Source organism: Vicugna pacos, chromosome 3 (assembly GCF_048564905.1).
Source record: "Vicugna pacos chromosome 3, VicPac4, whole genome shotgun sequence".
NCBI classification, from domain to species: Eukaryota; Metazoa; Chordata; class Mammalia; order Artiodactyla; family Camelidae; genus Vicugna; species Vicugna pacos.
The window spans coordinates 18,118,661-18,139,664 of record NC_132989.1 but is presented as its reverse complement, the minus strand read 5'-3'; the positions used below and the strand labels follow the sequence as shown (position 1 = coordinate 18,139,664).

Sequence of the window (21,004 nt, the reverse complement as noted above, 5' to 3'; positions counted from 1 at the left end):
GTCCTATAATTCCGCAGGTGGATCCCTGCAGAGACCCATCCAGTCCGGGATCCCCACCCTTGTGGTGGGCTCCCTCCGACGCAGCCCCACCATGGTGGTCCGGCCTCAGCAGTTCCAAGCCTACCAGCCGCAGGGGGTGCCCTCCGCGGCCTCGGCAGTGGTGGCGGACGTGGGACCCAAGTCCGCTCCCAGCGGGGAGCCCGCCCTCCCGGGTGTCAGCAGGGGCAGCGACACCAGGATCCACTCAGCAGCCAGTTCCCTCATCATGGAGGGCAAAGACACCCCCGTCAAGAGTGAGCCTCTACCAAAACCGCCGGCATCTGCCCCTCCCTCCATCCTGGTGAAACCAGAAAACTCCAGAAATGGCAGTGAAAAGGTAGGAGTAGCTTTCGACCCCTAACTTTGCGTCCTCACGCACAACCCCCTCTACATCCCCCGCACCGTTCACACCCTCTCTAGACGTGTTACTGAATTTCCTTGGTGCTTCCAGAGTATCTTACACATCCTCCTCTCAAGGCCCAGAGGTGGCTTGGGAAAAATACGGCTGTGGCATCAGACACCATCTCGATTTGAACTCCAGCTCTGCTGCTGGCTAGCTGGGGGCTGGTCAAAATGCTTCACCACCAGAGACTCTTCTTTTGCCTCATCTGTCAAGTGGTGGTAAAAAGAGAAGCAGCCTCATAGGATTGGAGTAGAAAGTAACTGAGGTCAGAGTAGCCAAGTGCATACATCGGGCTTGATGCAGAATTTGTTCACAGTATAGAAGAGGCAACTGAAACACAGGAGAATTTAAGTGACTTATCAAGGTCACGTGCAGTTGTAACTACCCACGAACTGTTACTGTGATGTCTGTGATCTCAGGGCTTTTCACCAGAAGATGTAAGAGTTTTTGAAAAAGTATTATGTTCTCAATAATATCCTTGAGGCAGGAGGGATGGTGGGATGGAGGAGGTGACATTAAGAAATTAGGTGATGATTATCTTTTAGTTTTTTGCACAGCACACCACTGTCACCACCATCACACCACCACCACCCGTTCCCCTCCAAAGGGGAAGGAAGATGGTGTGGCTTTCTCCTCTTTGTTAAGCACTCACTGAACGCTAGGACCTAGCAGGCACGGCACTGCGTACTTCACTCGTCCTATCTCGCCTAATTCTGACAACCTTCAGAAGTAGCTATGATCATTATCATCACCCTCATTTTAAAATGAGGAAATGAAGACTTATGGTGTTCAAGTCTATTACCCAAAGGCACAGCTGACACCCATGAGTGCCTGGAGTAGAATGCAGATCTGATACAAAAACTCACGCTCTTAAGACTAACCTACAAGCATGGAGGGAAAGGCATTGGGGAAGAGTGTTAACTGGTTGAAAAGCTGAGAATTCTTTTTCTGAACTGCAGTATTCAGTTCATTCAGAGTTCTCCAGGCCCCATTTGTCCATGACCCCAAGGTATTAGCTACAGGCCTCAAACTGTGTTTAGTAGAGGCCCAGACCTCTGCTAGATATGGTGAGGGTCAAAAGTACGAAAACATTTGGATTCTCAGTGTGGGGACACTAGGATTCAATTTCATAGAAAAAAGAAATAATGTCTAAGCAATAGCATGGAACACCTTGATAAGCCCTGAGACAGGGACTGGCCAAAGCAGATACCTATTGGTGGCAGGCAGGTGTATAACAGGCTAGGAAAGAAGAGTGAGGAAGGGCTTGTGCAAACCCTAGAAAAGGGGAACTGCCCACCGGCTCCGGCCAGCTGTAGCCAGAATGGGGCACAGGCCCCCGTGTGCCTGAGCTTTAGTTACCTTAAGGGACACATGAAATCCTGATTTTTTACATGCAATCTCCCAATTTTTATATGCTGGCAGCTAAATCAAACTCCCAAACATTCTGCAGACTAAACTCAGTCCACGAGGGTCCAGCTTGCTAACTCTGTTCTGATGGAAGTCTCTCGATGGGAGTCAGCCAGGAGGCCTCAAAGAAGAGGTGGGCCTTGAGATCGGCCTTAGTTGCAGGCACAGAGGAGACAGGGGAGGTGAACTTCTTATAGATTCTCAAAGGGACCATACTCTCTTGCCCCGGGAACTCTGTTTCTCCTAGATAATTCCCAATCATTCTTCAGTCCCTCGCTGAGACAGCTCTGCCTCTAGGTGGCCTTCGCAGCCAAGCCCTACTCCAGCTCCAGTCGGACACCCCTCTGCCATCCCTCCACATCTCACATCTGCCCCACCACAGCACTTGTCATCCCTGTCATTGGCCAGGGCGGTTTTGTTCACGCTTGGATTCACAGCACCTGCCAGAGCATGTGAGGCTTGGTAGACACTCAGCAGAACAGGTATTTGCTGAGTGAACATGTGAACGAGGCATTCCAAGAAGGGCCAAATGCAGAGAAACAGCATGAACTGAGTCCCAGGGGGAAATAGCGCACGGCTCCCACCTCACCTGTGTCCCTTTGCTCTCCTCTCTCTCACAGCAAGTCAAAACCGTGAGATTTCAGAATTACAGCCCTCCCCCCGCCAAACATCATACCTCCCATCCCAGCACTGGAAAGCCTGAACAGCCAGCCACCCCGAAGGGGTCCCAGCCTGAAGCAGCCCCCTTGGGCCCAGAGATGACCACTCTCTTCGCCCACCGAAGCGGCTGCCATTCTGGACAGCAGACGGACCTGCGGAGGAAGTCAACTTTTAGCAAAACCATGACCTCAGCATCCACGGCCTCAGCCACGCAGACCATGTTTCCCAGCAAATGAATCTACAGGTGGCTTTTCCTAGACCCCCAGAGAGGTGAATTGCATTTAAATACAGTCTGCCTCCACTGAGGGCGTCCTGCCATTCTTTGGGGACTTAAGCCTGGGTCCTTTTTCTGCCCATTTTACCTCCAGCAAAGGACAGGTTGGGTGGGGATTCCTGCCTGGCTGGGAGGATATACTGGGTGGTCTTCCAAATATGATTCAATGCAGCAAGGCCACTACTCAGACCAAGAAGTGGGAGCTCGTCCTCCCTACTCTGTTCCCCAGTGTGGAGTGTGCAGCCTCTCGTCCCCTCTGCTCTGTGTAGAATTTCTAAGATGTTCTAAAAGGGGCTTCAGTCAGGGGGGTCACGAAGCTGGGAATGTTGGCATGGATTCTTTGACCTCAACATTTTAGAATAGCTTCTGTCATTTTCTAGGGCCTGGAGGCTGGCCACTAGTAGCTGCTATATCTTTTTCCCTCCATAGAATCATAATCCAGGCTGCCCGGGGAGAACTTTTGGGAAGGGTGTGAGATGGATAATTTGAACATTCCGAGAACCCTCTAAAACCAAGGAGAGTCAGTTTCCCGGCTTTGCTCCAAACAAGGTCAGAGAGAGAGCTGACGACGGTCATACTTTAAGCTTCTCAGTCTGTCTTTCCACATAGAATCCTGTGCAATAGATCAGCAGGAAGCATGTACCTGTGGACAGGGTCCTGTCTGCTATGACGGACAATTCATGCATCCTGGCTCCAGTCTGACCTCCCCAAGAAAGCACAGCATGCTTAAAAACAACTTTGTAAGGGGTTTGAACTTAGATGTGTTTTCTGTTTGTGCTGCAACTTTCTTTACACTCACTGACTTCTGTTTGGGGCAGACTAGCTGTTTCACCAGGTTGCAGGATAAGGCAGCAGTGCCACTGAGAAGCTGCCAATCCACAGCCGGGGTGGGGGCGCTTTCTAGAGGGAAGCGTTTATGAAAATGGACTGGACAAATAAGGCTGGAGAGGAAAAGGGGGAAAGCAAGACGAGAAAGAGGGACAGTGAAGAAAACATGCAGGAGAGAGTGTGGGGAGGTGATGAGAGTGAGAGAGAAAGAGGATTGGGAAAAGGGTCAGGGGAGAAGATAAGAGTCTTCTCTTGACATTCCTGATGGTCAAGGTGGGGAAAGAAGAATGGAATCTGCAACACGAGGTGACTCCACTAAGATGGGGCTGAAGCAAGCGGGACGAGCCAGGCAGAGCCTTGTAAACAGCGGTGAGAGGGCGTCCCAGGCATCCAAGGCAGTGCTGCAGGACAAACCGCTCATCCTCATTAAACTTAATTGTTGGGGTTTGACATTTATTGCATGTCCATCAATGTGGACACTTTAGTGCATAAATGCCATTTGCTATTAAGCCTGGATGTCATTAAAAAAAAAATAGGCAGGTCTAATTAGACCTTCTCCCTGGACAGTTCTTGAAGATACTGGGATTAAACACATTTATCTTTTACATACCAAACACACACTTGGCAAACTGAATTGCCAAGACTTTTCCAGACCCTTATTAAAGCAAAAACAAAACCATAATCCTGCCAAGGAATACTGCACGCATGTCAGAACTTTGAGGTTGGTACAGCCAACACGACAACACATTCTAGGTGTTTCTAGGAGATACTGACCCATGCCTACTCCACAAAACCATCGAGCCCAACTCCATCACTCATTGAGATGAATATAATAATTCAGATGGGAAAATATGGAAAAGTCGCAAGGACAGGCAGGCATTATATGATTTGTCAAAATACAAGGACCTATGCCTCATTTTTACCCCAAAAAAGTACTCTCGCTGAGTTCAGCAACGAGTTTAGCAACCTACTCGACACCCAGAGCAGCAGATCTAAGACACGCCCAGCCAACCAAATATTTAATCTGTGCCTCACTAGCAATGAATCTAGTTAATTTTTAACCGCTGTGGCTGAAAAGCAGGCCGTTTGGGTGTAATGGAGACACAATGCACACCTTCCAAATGGAACAGAATATTCCTCCCATTGTCCATGTCCTCTGTAGAGTAACCTCTCTGAGAAATGTAAGCAGCTCCAAAGGCTTGCCACTCCATCCCATCCAGCCTCCTTCCGCCAAGCCCAGCATCAAACGCCCTTCCTCCCAAACCAAATCCCGTCCCTGTGGAGTTGTATGAGGATTTGAAAGGGGCAGTAAAATTGAACTCACTGGGCCTGCCCATCATTTATTCCAGCACCATGCTACAGACATTTCTGATCTGGGCACTGCAGTAAGGACAAGAGATTCATCCTTTCCTATAACCTCCACCATAACCTTATAAGGCAAGTAGAACTGTCGCCATTATGGAGCCAAGGAAACTGAGGCATGACAGTTAACTACAGATGGTGGCAGCGCAAGTCTGAGAGCTGCCCGCACCCCAAGTTCAAGCTCCTAACTTCAGAGCCCAACTCGGGACCATGCTACGTGCACCAAGAGACCATCCCTGACTTCAGGCCACTGACTTCAGACTGCAGGGTGGGTGGTACAGTCCACTGGTTACAAATGCAGGCTCTGCTGCACACAGGCTGGGTCCAAATCCTGACTACTTGCCAGCTATGTGATGTTGGGCAAGTTACTTAACCTCTCTGAGCCATGTCTTCTTAAACAGGAGTGATAATAGTGCCAACCTCTTTGGGCTGTTGTGAGGGTTAACTAAGAGAATATTATTAAAGGCACTGAAGCTGTGCTGGCACAGAGCGAATGCCTGAAAAACATCAGCTTTGAATGTTTTTAAGGAAGCAGGCCACTGACATTCCAGGTGAGAAAGTCTAGAACAAGGGCATGCCCCGGGCTGTGGTGCTAAAGGGGACCAAGTGGCCGAGTCGTGGAGGTCAGAACACAGTCTAGACGGAGTCCTAGAGGACAAGAAAGAGTCAGACAGACAAAGGGGAGGGAGAAAGGATGGGCAAGCCGGAGGAGAAGCATTTGGCAGTCTGGTTTAAATGTAACAATCAGGCCACGTTGTCTTGTACTCAGAGGAACCCACTCCTTTATGGAACATTCTAGGGCATCCCAGGGAGAACCCTAGCACCTCATGTCTGAAGCCAAATATCACGTCCTGTGCGAGCTCCATCCCCTCAGCTAAGACTCAGAGTCATTAGGAAAGGTGCCCCTTTACCCCATGATCAGACCTGGCACCTCAGTGCTAAGAAAGCTGCTGAGGGTGGGCTCTGCTGGGGGAGGGGAAGGGGGACACCTAAGGTGAAGCAGGGGGACAGCCAGCTGAGAGCAGACTGTGATGGCCACACTTAAGGAAATGCCACCCCCTTCCATCCAGTCTCCGTGAGCAGCATCAAGGTCCTCACTTAAACTTGCCTCCTTCCCTTCTCGGGTGAGGCCGGCTATGTCTCCACTGCCCTTCACCCTCCCATCAACCAGGCTTTTGGAGCAGGAAGAGTAGAAAACAACACCCCGCCTGTGATGGGGTGAGATGCAGGACTGACTCAGTGACTTCCTGACTCACAGACTTCCACCTTCCCTTGAAAATTCAGAAGGTCATCCACACGAGGCCTGCATTCCCAACTCCAGCCAGCCAGTGATGGCTGGGTCGGGGTCAAGACTTCCATGAAACAGACACGCACCCTTCAGTTTGTACAGCCCCATCAGCCTGCTTCACTCACTCATATGACCTGCCCCTGAGTGGGGCGTGTTCCTCTGGAGACTGTGTGCTCGACGTCATATCTCAGAGGCATCAGAAAGCCCTTGAAAGTCAGCGCTGGATCCTTAGAGGCCAGTTGACCCATGCGCACAGGTCTCAGGAGCATAGCGGCCCCAGCCTGGCCCTACAGGGTGCCGTTCAGTAGTTCTGAGGTGGGGACTGGGCATCCGGGTTTTCAACGAGCTTCCCAAGTGATTCTGATGCACATAAAGTACGAGAATCAAACTCAATTTTCTCATATTGTGTAGCAGAGCCGATGCTCAACTCTGACTTTCAGCAGGAATATAGCCACCCTGATTATTAATATATTGAACGTGAAAGGTGAACAGTAGATGCTCTGAGCTCCCCTAGACCGCTCCCCACTCCCGCACTCTGGCCCTTCCTCCAGGTCCTCATCACTCTCCCTTCCAACAGCTAAAAAGCTAAGGCCAGGTGCAGCTGAGACCGCCAGCAAAGCCCTTCTTCATTCTGACTAGCTAGCGCCTACACCATACCGGTTATTAAATATCATGACTGTTACCCTGTTGTGGAGAATAAGGCCCAGAGAGGACATTCAGAGGTTAAGAGCACTGCTATTAAGCCCAACACTTCCTGACCCCCATCCTGGCCATTGTTCAGCCCTTAACAATCACCCTCATCAGGCCCTTGGCTTAGAAAAGAAGCTGACTTGGAGGACGGGCAGTTCTGTGCCCATTTGCCTACCTTTTTCATCTAACAGTTTCCTAGGCATAAGCAATGCCCTTTAGCTTCCTAGCTCCCCCAGCATCATTTTGGCAGGTATGGAAAAACGTAATTTGCTTTAATAAAATGAGTAGGCCTCCATCTTCGTCCTCTCACTTGCCTCTGTGCACGCAGGCCAGCCCCACAGCCTGACTCCTTTCTCGGAAAGTGAACAGCTGTGGCAGGTAGAATAACGAAGTCCTCTCGAGTATCCCAAGCTGGGAGCAAGTGCTTAACAAGCTGGGCTTTACCAGGGCGGCAGCCGCTGCCACTGAAGCTTCTCTTGCTTACGTCTTGAGATTAAAGACCCCAGTTCCCCCTTGGGCTAAGTGTAGGGAGCGTGAGGTCTTGCAGAAAACTCTCAGGTTGCCCTGAAAGGCAGTCACTAAGGGAATGTGTTGGTCAGGCAAGACCAAACCAGAGGATGAATCTCTAGAGATCCTCGCAGGAGGCTGGCGTCATGGAGAATAAATCTTGCAAGGGTGTTTTGCTTGAAATAGAGGAATGTTAAATGATCAAGCCATCTGCTGTTTGCCAGGGCATGGTATTGTGTCCTAGACCAGAGGACAAACAAAATGTTCCCAGGAGGCCCTTCTGCCTATTGACCTACCCTTTGACAAATGGATGCAGCAGAGGTGGGATCAAAGATGATGGGATGGAGGGCACGGAGGGGCATTACAGGCTCACCCATCCATCCGTCCATCCATTCTTTCCACGACAGTTAATTCAGCACACACTCTGGACCAGGCTCTATGAGAGGATGCATAAAATACACACGGCCCTCACAGAATGTTGTTTCTTATTAGTGTTTTCTGGATTTGGGGCTCCTTTCTGCTCTTCTCCTCCTTCAGAGTTAAATGTTCTGTATAGATAATTATACAGGATCAAAAAACCAATACCTACCACCTAGCTTTTTTAAAAACTAATTCTCAGTACCACGGAGGCCTGCTGCATGCTTCTCCCAGTCTCATTCCTTTCTTCCCCACCTCCCCACTTCCCTCGCAACCGCTCTGCTGAATTCCATGTTCATCACTCCCTTGTAAATTTCCCACTCATGTACCATATGGAACTTTCAGTGCAGCTCATCAAGGTACTCCATAAACACTAGTCAAAGCAAATATTGCAACCTGAGGCCATTGATACCTTGCCTGAATATTTGAACTCCCATCTGGCTTCTGTCACTGGGATTCTAAAGCTTTGATTCACTGTTGAGAAATGAGATTTTGATGCAGCAGCACGTCTGGTTTGGAGGAGTTCGAGTTTAAAGGGCTTTTTGCAAGAATTCTTCCCAAAAACCGCTGTTTTGGGAGAACTTGTTGCTCCTGAATAAGGAAAATATGGATTGTGGCTGTGCCCAAATTGTTTGAGTATCAGGTTTTCTGGAGGCAGCTCTGCTCTGGGCCTTACCTGGCGCCTCTGGGTAGCAACTGCAGAGACCAGAAGTAGCTCCTCTGATTCTGACACTGAAACAGATCTTGCTGCTGCCGCCGCCAACTCTTCATGAAAACCCTGTGAAGTGTACAGGGAGAAGTTATTTTTGTCCCCAGCCTACAGATCAAAAAGCTGAGACTCAGGATGCTTCAATGCCTTGATTAAGGTCACATAATTAGTTTGAGATGGAAGGGAGATGCCTGACTCTTCCTCCAGCGATAATTACCACCATTTACTGAGCACCTACTGTGTGCCAAGCCCTAAGCTGCACTATGCCACCCAGTCCTACCCAACCCTCTGAGGTCAGGTACTGCTAGTATTCCATTTTAGAGATTAGAATTGTGGTTCAGCAGTGAATCAACCTGTCCGAGGCAACAAGGACTAGAACCCACGACTCTTAGTCCACACCTTAATCTTAAATCACTAGGTCCCTCCTCTTCAATAGCAACTATAAACTCATGATATGATTGAGGTGGGAGAGGATGCACAGTGTGTGTGCTGAGATCACAGGCATGAGGATGGGGGTGGGGTGGGGTGGTTTAACTCAGAGGGTCAAGCCCCCCCCAGAGAATAAGTACAAGGGTCTTGTCATCCAAAAAGTTAGGGTGGGAAGGAAGGTCACTGAGAGTGTTCTATATAGAGAAATCCAAAAAGTAAATCTACCCGAGCTGCAAGGGTGGCAAGACACAGCCAAGCAACTTAAAAAAGAACCGAAGCTTGCAGTGTGGTTCTGGACCATTGACATCAAAACACAATGATCATTCTGCATTCCCTAGATCTCTCCCTTTTCGTGAGTTTATTTCTGGGCTTGCCTGTCCTCACTCTAAAGGATACAGAGTCCCAGAAGAAGGGGGATATAATTTCCAAAATGACCCCCACTCTCATCTTCTCTGTGGGAGCAAGAGGGCTCCGAGAGCTGACCTCTTCCAGTGTTCCATGCTGGTATTTGTCCAAAGTTCAAAGACAATTGCTTTTGGGAGAAAATTCACACCCACAGATGCAAGCTAATTATGCAAATAGAGTCACTGCTGAATGGACAAGAGCTGTAGCCTGGTAAGGACTAAAAGGATGCTAGCCAAGACCCAGAGAGAAAGGCAAAAGGTATTTGCAAGTCATTTTGTGCATCCTTGGTTAATGCTGTTAGAATCAGTGCTTGCGTGACTGACCAACTTGATGGCCATTTGCAGTGTCAGAGTTTGACTGCTGTAGATCACACGTGTTCTGGAAGGCCAGAGCCATTCTCATGTCTTTCACATGAAAACAAGACTCCATGGACCATCCAAGAGGATTGTGAGAACTACTTGCAGTCAGGAGCCTCTCACAAATAAGCAAAAGTAAGCTTGAATCAGAACGTAAGGAGGCAGCAAAAACACCTGAAGAACCAAGAGGAATTCAAAGAAATATAGCCTTGAAAGGGTTGCACCTGGATTCCTACCCCTTCCCCACTCAGTTCCTTGGAAGATGGTTTACATCTCTATCTAGGAGAAAGCTGGAGGACCTCATTGAATGAGGAGGACATGTCAATCACAGCTGGAGAGAGATAGTGCCAGCTTCCGTGACAAAGAACAGGGCAGTCAGACAGCCAGAAGGGGCCATACTGTTTGGAAGGGAAGGCTAATTTTAGATATCGGAACAACATTTCCAGATATTCCATTCTGCACATTGTATTTCTAAACTGGATTCTTTTTTAAGCTTACATTCTTTTTAGATGTTGGCAAGTTTGAAACCTTAGAACTTCTTCATCATGGAGACCTCCAGTAAAGACTGGGTTTCAAAGCATTAGTCAACGAGGATTTGGGGATAGCTATTCTAGCTGTATTCCCAGTCCACTAGGACTTTACAGGATATGGAGAAACAATATTATATAATAGCTAGGCTGATGGTTTTTCAAACCAAATTATCTGGGATTTTGTCCCAGCTTGTCATTTACTGGTTATGTTTCCTTTGGCAAACGATGAAAGCATCTTGGAAAAGTTACAACACCACCTCCTTGAACCTGCTTTTCTCATCTGTCAAATGGGAATCAGAACCTCCACCTCATAGGATTCTCAGCAGAATTAAACAAGATCATGCACGTGATCATACAACTCTGATCGTGGCACTGGGTACCTCAAAGTGTTCAATAAATGGTAGCTATTACCAATAAAGGGAAATGGAAACACAATTCAAAAACAGAGGGCACAGAAAAGAGCTAGGCTCGATGGTACAGAGAGAAGCGAAAGAGGGGAGTGATGAAGGAGTGTGTCAGCTGTCAGGAAAGCTTCACTGAGATGAAACAGGCTCTGAAAGATGGCAGCATGAAGAAGTGTTGTTACATAGAGAGGAGTACCTGGGCTCTGGAATCTTCCATGTCCCTGGGCTCAAAGCCTGGCCCCACCACTTCTTGGCTGTTTGACCTTGGACCAAGTTAACTAACCTCTCTGAGACTTCCTTTACTCACCTAAAGAGTGAAAAATATCGGGAAGATTAAGTGAGACGGATAGGCCAGATGCTGGTGTGCAGAAGAGACCCGAAAAATGGTAGCTGTTGGAGGAGTTGGCAAGCATAACAAAGGCTCGAAAGCAGGTGGTCAGGACAAATGCTAAAATAAGAACAGAATTTTCTAGCTGCCATTCATTACATGTGTACTAAGTGCCAGGTACTGAGCTAACCCCTTTGAAGGTCAGTTACAGGCTGGTTGGTTAAGAGCACAATGAGTCAGGTGACCTGGATTCAAATCCAGATGCTACAGTTCCTCCCTGTGTTACCATGGGGAAGTCCCTTCATCTTCCCAACCTTTAATCCCCTTGCCTGTAAAACGCAAGTTCTAATTGTGCTTCCTTGAGTGCTTTGGTGGGGATTAAGTGAGATCAGGGGCATGAAGTCGTTAGCACAGTGCCCAGCATGTAGAAGATGCTCTGTAACGTGAGCTGTCATTATTGTTTACATGCCTTTTCTCATTGAACCCTCACAACTTCCCATGAGTCGGGTATTATTGTCCCCTATTTATAGATCAAACAACTGAGGCTCCAAGGATAAATCACTTGTCTAAGGTCACAGAAAGAAGCTGGCTCTTTAAGACCAGAAATCTCAGCTGCTTTGTTCTCTTCACCTTTTAAATTAGCTTGTCAGTGGTGCCAATATGTGAGGCAACACGACAGTTATTTTTCAGTGCATCTTATGCCATAACCCTCATCAGTCTTTTGTCTTCTGGGGTTCCCTACTGCCTCCTGTCCTCATCTGTTGAAGGTTTGAGGTTGAGGGTTGTCTGTGACCCTGAATGCAGCCAGTGAGCACACTGGTGCCATCCCTCTGGGGACCAGCAGCTTCACAAGGTTGACAGAATTTATGAAATGTCCATTCTAATTTGCAAATAGGTCTGACAGGGATGTGTTTCCAGCTGGCTGCTGATTTCAATAACAATCCCTTATCCTTGGTGCCAGTAAACAAAAATTACATGTCCCTGGCACACTTTGTAAGTCAGAAAATGCATGTGTTGATTAGTTAAACCCCTGCTGGACACGCCATTATGACCAAGGGGCTTCCAGCCAATGTCCTGGCTCTTACTCCATCTCCATTTAAAGCCTTAGAATGTTTTCTTCCTGGGTAGAAATCAATGTCACCTCATTCATTTATTCATTTGTTTTCATTCCACAAATATTGACTGAGCATCTACTGGGTGCAAGGTTTTGTTCCATCCAGTTGGGATACAGAGGTGAACAATGCAAGTAATGTTCCTGCCTTCATGAAGGGGAGTAAATGGTAAACAACTGAATACAAAGGATTTTTTTTTTTATGGAGGTACCTGGGATTGAACCCAGGACCTCATACATCCTAAGCACGCACTCCACCACTGAGCTATACCCTCCCCACCAGAATCATTTCTATATGACAGAAGTTATGAAGGAAACAAAGAGATGAGACAGAGAATGGCTGCGGGGTATAAGCCACATTAGGCAAGGTGGCCAGGAAAGGTTTGGAAATAAACGTAGGCAATCTGATTCTATTGTATGCTGCTAACTGCTTGCCACCTCATTTAAGATGAGACACAAAAGCTTTCTTGCAGACATCAGGGTTTTCTACTTCAAACAGACCTGTCTTCTTAGTGCTCACTAAGCAAAGAATTATTACCTGCCTAATCCCAAACTCCCTGGCCTGTTGACAAAGGACTAATAAGGGCTGCTACCCAGGACTGCACAAAGCCAGCCATAGGTGTGTTCGTACCGCCTATCACTGATGGACTGTTCAGATGTCTATTAAAATGTCAGTGGATCTTAAAGTTCTCTCTACATCATTTAGCACAACCTAGAAGGTCAGATTCATGTGGCAGCCAGCCTTCCTTCCCTCAGTACTTACTTCCTTATTACTTCCCTGCCCCTGCACTCACTCTCAGAAATGCTACATCACAATAAATGTAGTTAGAGCTAACAAACCACCACTGCTCCCTTGGGATCCAGAAGCAGTAGTCGCAAATCACCTAGCCTCCAGTCTTGGAGGGATGTGCCTCCAGCTGCTGACCCCAGGCCAAAGCAGTCTCTTCTGGGCCCACTGTGATAGTAACAGGTTGACCCATCTCCAAAGGCACGTGCCCAGCATCAGCACTGGCACCCATCCAGGCACAGGGAAGAGAAGCAGGGTGTGTCTAATCCAGGCACCCCCCCCCCTTATAAGGGCCAACAGTTGTGACCAGCAGGCTGAAACGCCTGCCCACGTGTGAGGCTGTACCGTGGAGACAGCAAGTCCAAAGCCTGTGTAACTTACTGCAGTGATGGGACACAGAATGCGTCCTAGGAATCACAGACTTTGTGTTCATGCCATGCAGCCACCTGGAGCCTCTGATTTACTGTTGTGCTGAGTGGAACACGTCCTCAGGTAAGGCCTGCGTTGCACTGGCAGGCTCTGAGGGCGCAGAGAAGCTCAGTTTTGAGCCTAAATGTGACTGCCTGCTTGAAAGCTCCTGTTCCTTCACTATCCTCGGTCTCTGTAGCCACGAATCATAGTTCTGCCTTTGGAGAGTGGGGGCTTAGGTCAGACTCCCCAAACCAGTGTTCCCCATAAACTTGGATTGCATGGTCCAACTGTCTCCTGCCGCTCCACAAAGACTATGGTTGTGATCATCATTAAAGTTTCCCCAAAGAGAAAACTGGCCTGTTAAGTCAGCATGAGTCCTTGGATAGAAAGGAAATCAGGCCCCAGATTGAAAAATTGGACAGAAGATGAACAATTCCCTTTCCTACTTATTTCCTGTTTTCTGGGTTTTCATGGGAGCTCACTTGTAGACAAACTCTGAGCCTGGGCCTTTTAGCAAGCAAGTCTTCATAAGTATTATTGGACCAATTTCCCATCATCCTTTGAGCTTTCTCCTGTCCTCCATCACTGTGGTCATTTGGGACTTCATTTGCACCCAGAAGGGCCAAGAGCCAAGCCCTGGCAGCAAAGTCGTGGGGAGCATCCAGCTCCTGTGATGCCCATCCAAACTGCCTGCTCTCACCTGGACAAGGGGTGGCCAGAAGTGTTGGCTGCCCTTCCCTCTGAGCATCCTCAGCCTCAGGAAGAGAAAAGGCGCTGGGGGCTGGGCAGGGAGGGGAGGACATTGGTGACATACGCAGGGATGACAGGGATGCAGGTTGAGTTTAGAAATCGAAATAAAACATTTGAGGCCTTGGAGAAATTCTGGGGCCTTGTGGATTTTAACTTTATTTTTTAAATAATTTCAGACTTACAGAAGTGTTGCTAAAATAGTACAAGGAGTCCCTAAATACCCTTTAGAACTAGGATCCCTAGATATTAACATTTTACTATGTTTGCTTTGATCCTCTTTCTTTCATATATTATATATTAATTAAATATTAAATTAAAATGTAATATAAATTATATATATAATTTTTCTGAACCATTTGAGAACAAACTAAAAATCAAATGCCTATTTTTCCCTAAATGTTTTTCCCTAAAAGTGTGTATTTCCTAAAAACAAGGATGTTGCATAACAACAACACAGTTATCAAAATCAGGAAATTAACATTGATATAGTACTAATAACTAGCCCATAGATTTTATCTAATTGCTCTGCTAATTTTTTAATTTCTTTAAAAAAGTTTTTTTCTTTTTAAAATTCTTTTAAAGGAGGGAAGGTAATTTTAGGGGTTTTTTTTGTTTGTTTGCTTTTTTAAACAGAGGTATTGGGAATTAAATGCAGGAACTTGTGCGAGCTAGGCAAGCACTCTACCACTGAGCTACACCCTCCCCTCTGCTCTGCTATGTTTTTAATTGTCCTACTCCTTTCCTTTATAGAGAAAATACACTTTAATGTATTGTCTAGGATCCCAACCGGGACCACATACTGCATTTGTTGTATCTCTTTATTTTCTTTTAATCTGTAACAGTTCCCCAGGATCCATTGATTTTGGCATTTCAAAGAACATAGACCATTTATTTAATAGAATGTCTCTCAATTAGGGTTTGTCTGATATATAAGAACATCAGTAGATTCAGATTATCTACTTTTGGCAGTAATGGATGATGATCTCTACAAATAATCAAACAGGAATCCCCAAGTCTATACAAATTAATGAATTAATTAAACAGATAAATGATGGTTCTAGAAGGTAAAGTTCTTCCTTAAACTTCCAACTACAAAGTGTAGAAGGAATGATGGAATTTTTAAAAATCACCCTTTGGTAACCACTACAGTAATAACTAGTTCAGGCAAGAATCATCAACGGATATTAAAACCAGTGGGTGAAAGCTTGAAGAGGGTCGGTGCACACTTTAAAGGATACTTATTAGTCACCAAGGGGAAACAGCAACTTTATAGTGAAGAAACCTGGTAGACCACCACCTTAACCAAAAGACCAAAGTTAGCGTCACCAATAATGGGAAAATCGATGGTCTGTACTTCCCCATGTGATGAACCGAGGACAGGACATCTCTTCTGTGAAATGAAAAGACAGATTCCTGCCCCCAAAGACTTAAGAATTTTAAAGAACTCTAGTTTTAACCAGGCTGCATTCATACAGCAGATTCTGAAGTCTTTTTCACCTTCACAGAACCTGCATTGGAAATCTTCCCAGGAGGAACTATCAACAACCGGATGCTGAAGAGAACAAATCATCTGCTTGGATGGAAACTGCTCCGTGCAGAGTTACAGACCGTGTGCTATTCCTTGGACATCAGGGATGGCACAGGAATACCAATAGGCTGGCCTCCAAGACAGAGGGTAATAGGAGAAAAAGCCAATCTGTCTTCCCACAGTATCAGTGGGTGACGGGCCAGGACAGAAAAAGCAAATGAGTCACGTGCTGTTACAGGTTACACCAGACTCCCATCCCTCTTGTTATTTGGATCTGCTACCAAAGCCAAACTCTGTCTTGCCAATTTCTCACACCTTAGCACCTAACTGACAAGTGAAAGGACTGGACATCAAATGCCTTCCAGCGCTGTGTCTGGCCAGTCTCTCTAGCTCAGATTTAGAGCAGTGCAGGGGATGGTATAATATTCTCCTCTCAGGTATTCAAGCCAGAGAGGCTAGTGCTTCTTCACCACGTCCCCAGGCTTCACCCCATCCCCTGACTCCACCACATACGCGTTCTTTTCCTTTCCAATTCTATTCTGTCTTTCTGCCCTGACACTTTCTGATCCAGAGGGTTTTTGTTAAAACACACCAATCAAGGAAATAAAGACTTAGTACACAAAGAATCTCAGACCAGAAAAATGCATGATGTCTTAAGAGAGATGCCACAGAATGCAGAGCTTCCTGAGAGGCTATTTCAAGTCTAAAGATAAAAAAATTAGTTATAACCATACATACTTTCTTGTTCAGAAATAAGCCATTTTAAAGAAGACATTGGAAGATAGTCTACCTTCGGTTTTTAAAAGACTATAATTTAAAATGTAAATTTTAAATTGTGCTAACCTGAGAGAAATACTACACAGATAAATGAAATGCACAAATACTCTAAGACTGAGCCATATGTTTTCATCTTCTCCCCCATTTTAAGACATCAATAAGAATTTCATTTCTAAAAGCACATGCTTCCCTGATTATCAGACAATAACAAGAATGCAGCATGATTTGGATATGTTAGTGGTTTTAAAGTTCATGATCAGAATTTTGCATTGAAGCATCCTCAGTCTTTCATCCAGTCCTGCCGGTAAACAGGAGCAAGCATCAGCCAAACTATTAGTCAAATAAGGATTGTATTTTGTGGTTACAGAAATGTTTTCTTCTGTATGATGCTGTCACATTCAGGGCTCAAACTGCACTCATCTCTTAATGGGATGAATAACTAAGACGTCTTAATCATGCCTTTCTTGCGGTTAACCTCAGGGGAAGGTGATAATAAGCAAAGAAGTCCTGCAGTATTGGCTTTATCTGCCAAGAGGTGAGTGAGAAGGCAAGAGGTATCAGGAGACCACAGAAGGGATAACGTAGTGATGACATCTCCTTCTCACACAGGGTCAGTGATGGTGCTGCCAACAGTCTGTCCTCCCTTTTCCCCTAACTACTGTGACTGTGTTGGTTCCATTTCCTCTGGGAGGAATTTGGGTTTGGTTGGCTCCTCTTTAGCCTCAGCAGCAATGAATGTGTAGAGATGCTGCCTTTAGATTCTGGAATGTACTTGTTATGACCAGGAGGCCTTATAGCCCAGCTATAAATAGATTTCAATGACTTCACTTTCCAGGGTAAAGTCATGGAAGGTTAGAGGTGGAAGGACTTTTAGTTTTATATATGATATATGGAAAGGTTATATACAGATAAGCCATCCACACAAAAGCAAGTAGTGTAAATTGGACAGGGTCGAGTGTGGGGGGCAACGCAACTTCTAATCCCCAGAAACCGTGAGATCACATTGGCTAATTATAGCCTTGTCTTCAAGGCCCTCTCGCCTAGATATTCTTCTTCTGAGATTGGCTTCCCCCTCTGACATTCAGAACAGCAGGAAACCACCACTCCTCATTTTGATACTTGCTGTTTTTCACATCTCTGGGCACTTTCCATGGCTCATAGTTTCATAGAGGGTTTCATGAAGATTTTAGCTTTTCCTTGGAAACTGCTTAGCCAAAGAGCCAAATATTTTTCCTAAAGCACAAAATGAAGAATCTGATGTTTCCAGCCGAACTGAGAAGCTTAAGAAAAGCTTCCCCAATTTCCTAAAGTTTTCATCTTTGGACTGTCAGCTCCAACATTTAGATTCCAAATTGTCCTGGGTCACAAAGGGATGCAGGTGGTGGGGAGGCAGAGGAGGACGAATTAGAATGATTCAGCCCAGAAATGACCCTGAGAATAGTTTGCTAACCATGAAGTTTGAGTTTCATTTTCTGAAACTGTTACTTCTTATTACTACATGTTGGGTCAAGGGAGAGGGTGTTATTTAGGGGAAAGGAGGAAAGGGAGAAAAATGCACTCTTTCATGGAAATATAGGCAACAAACCTGTGGACTCTTGTGTCTCTGGTGTTTTTTTAAACAGTTTTTAATAGACCAAAAGAGAATCTTTATGAGATATGTATGTGAATAATGTTTATTAAAAGGGTGTAACATATTATTCATTAGGGACTATTGTATAAATAAACTTTAGAGGTATAAAATATAGAAACATATAGAAATTATTTTCTGGGACAGTGGACACTTAAGGACTTCCAAACTTTTCATATCTTTGTTCCAAAAAAGTAGTACCAGGGCTGGCAGCTTATTTCGTTAGTATCTTGCACTGTAAAGCCACGAAGTGTGGTGGGGTTTCATTTGTTTGTCTTCTGGTTTTGTAATTTATAACAATCTTTATAATAGATTACTTTGAAATGTTTATTGCATGTGTGTTGGTGTTGTGTACCCATCCAGAGTCATCAGAGATCTATCTGTTCCACACTTTGCATCTTAGAAAACCAAAGGGAATTTTCTAGCAAGAAGAAAAACACACAGAACAGCCTCGCTGTTGGCTAACTCTCAGATTTGTTCCGCCAACAGCATCTTGTTAAGTCTGAGGAAGCGGGAAGCTGAGTATCAGAGCTGTCATCTCTCACCTAAACATTTGATGTCGGATAACTTTTCTCTGGGGAAGGAAACACCTGTCTTTGTGAAGTCCTTTCTTCATGGACTTGACAAGTTCTAGAGGAAACTGGAAGTCAGGGCCCGTAGCCTCCCTGCTCTAGGACCACTCTCCACCATCGGTTTTCAAAGCACTACCACGTGTCATTTCTGTTTTATGTTCCATGATTCAGTGGCAGACTCAGTGCTTTTAGGACCCAGAGTTTTACTTGTTTGGGTTTGGGGCTCTAATGAGGTGTTAAGTTTGCTCTGCTGCCCAGACTGATCAGAAGCTGCAAAGGGCAAAAAGGGGCTCCCTTGCTAGAGAGGTTCATTCGCACCTCTGATCGCAGCCGAGAAAAGCACCGGGCCTGTAACTGGTGTGGGAAGTACCTCTGCTCTGCGCGCAGGGAGGGGTCATCGTGTGAGAGCGGACAGGTCATCCAAGACCCCTTTGCCAAAAATCCGTGTTGTTCCCAGGTGACAGCTTGTGAAGCGTGGTATGTGTTTTCTCATGAAACAATAAAACCGGTTATTCTGACTTCATAGACTCGTCCCTCAGGCCTGGTTTTTTCAGTAGGTGGCTGGAGAAGGGACTACTTTATCATGTGTTCAGCGTCAGCACTGAGCATGTTATTGCTCCCAAAGGGCTTTGGTTCCTGGCAGCTTCCCTGGACATCCAGAAAGAAGGGTTGGGAGGAGAGGGGTCACTTTGTCACACAGAAACTGCTTTGTTTTGGTGGGGAGAGCTGGAAGCAGGAGTGAGTGACATCTCTCCATGCTTACTAGGCGGAGTTCACCTCCCTGGAGCAAACTCCTGTTTGTACCACCATGAAGGCCCAAAAAGGCCTCAGCCACAAGCTGCTTCTGCTTGCTTAGTGCAGAGGCCAGGGGCACAGCCTCAAGAGCCTGACTGCTTATCACTTACCAGCTCTGTGGCCTTGGGCGAGTCACCTAACCTCTCTGTGGCTCAGGTTCTTATCTGGAAAATGGAGCTATAATAGCACCTTCTTGAGGAATGTTAAGGATTAAATATCTTAAAACATGTAGAGTGCTTTGAACAGAGCCTGGCACACACAGGTGCTCAACATAATTCATGTTTTACCACCTTCCCAAGGTTCACCATATCCACCAACCATGTATATGATTATTTACCTAATGTTCTTTTTTTTTTTTTTTGGAGGAGGAGATACTTAGGTTTCTTTCTTTCTTTCTTTTTTTTAACAGAGGTACTGGGGGTTGAACCCAGGACCCCGTGCATGCTAAGCATGCTCTCTACCACTGAGCTGTACCCTCCCCACTCCATCCTTATTTTAATCAACCCAGTTTTAATCTAAAACTTGATTGAAAAGAAAGCTTTATATCCCAACTGTAGATGGAAAATTATATAACTTGCTATGAATATAATTTAGCAGTAAATGGTAATAATAGCTCATATTTACGAAGTCCGCACTCCTTTCCAGGCACTGTGCTAAGTGTCTTGACTGGTTAGGATCCTCACAGCCCTCTAAGGTCGGTACTGTCATTTTACAAAGGAAGAAATTGAGGCACAGCAAGATGAGCAGATCTGCCCCTAGCACTACAATCAGTAAACGAAGGAGGCACTTTGTCTTCAGACCCCAGGTGCCTCAGCACTGCTCTGTGCCGCTACCCTATAAAAAACAAGAGTATTCTAACCACACAGTAGATGCTTGGTGAATTAGCTTCCTAAGGCTGCTGTAACAAATGACCACACACTGGGTGGCTTAAGCCAACAGAAGCCAACACAACTTTGTAAATCAACTATACTTCAGTTAAAAACAAAAAACAAAACAAAACAGAAAAACCAGAAACTTACTCTCTCACAGTTCTGAAGGCTGGAAGTCCAGAAGATGTTGGCAGGGCCACGCTCTCTCTGGGTCCTCTAGGGGAGGCTATCCCCCCACCGCTTCCAGCTCCTGGTACCCAAGGCATTTCTTGGCTTGTGGCAGCATCACTCCAATCTCTGTCTCCATCTTCACACGGCTGTCTTCCCTCTGTGTGTCTCTTCCTCTGTGTCTCATCTCTTTTTCTTGTAAGGACAGCAGTCATACCAGATCAGGGCCCACCTAATGACCTCAACTTAATTACATCTGTAAGACCCTATTTCCACCCTATTTTCAGATAAGGTCACATTGACAGATACCAGGAGTTAGGATTTCAGCATCTTTTTGGTAGGAAGGGGGAGGGAGGGGACAAAATTCAACCTGTTAACAGTTGCCTTCCGAAGGCTTTGAGTCCAGGGCTGAAGATTTGCAAGCACTAGAGAGCTGTTCAAGATCAACAACCACCTGAGACTTTCTCCTTTACGCAGTCAGGGCTGAAGGAGTCAGGACAACACTTCTGTAGTGCAGTGACACTTAGTGCCCAGTCCAGGTGCTAAATAAAATTAACCACCTCCTGCCCCATC

The 21,004-nt window shown here is 46.1% G+C and overlaps 1 protein-coding gene across 5 annotated transcripts in view; it reads left to right on the top strand.

Moving 5' to 3' along the window:
- SH3RF2 (SH3 domain containing ring finger 2) overlaps positions 1–19,141 on the top strand; it is a 123,399-nt gene extending 104,258 nt beyond the window's left edge. For 2 of the 5 annotated variants that reach the window (XM_031671778.2, XM_072955557.1), the window contains exons 9-11: positions 18–376; positions 2,470–2,779; positions 15,601–19,141. In XM_031671778.2, the coding sequence (XP_031527638.2) occupies positions 18–376; positions 2,470–2,745 (635 nt within the window). In that variant the 3' untranslated portion in view covers positions 2,746–2,779; positions 15,601–19,141. Of the gene's footprint in view, positions 1–17; positions 377–2,469; positions 2,815–15,600 lie in introns of those variants that run through there. The other 3 variants (XM_031671767.2, XM_072955558.1, XM_015239433.3) reach the window with 2 other exon arrangements.
- Positions 19,142–21,004: the final 1,863 nt, after the last annotated feature.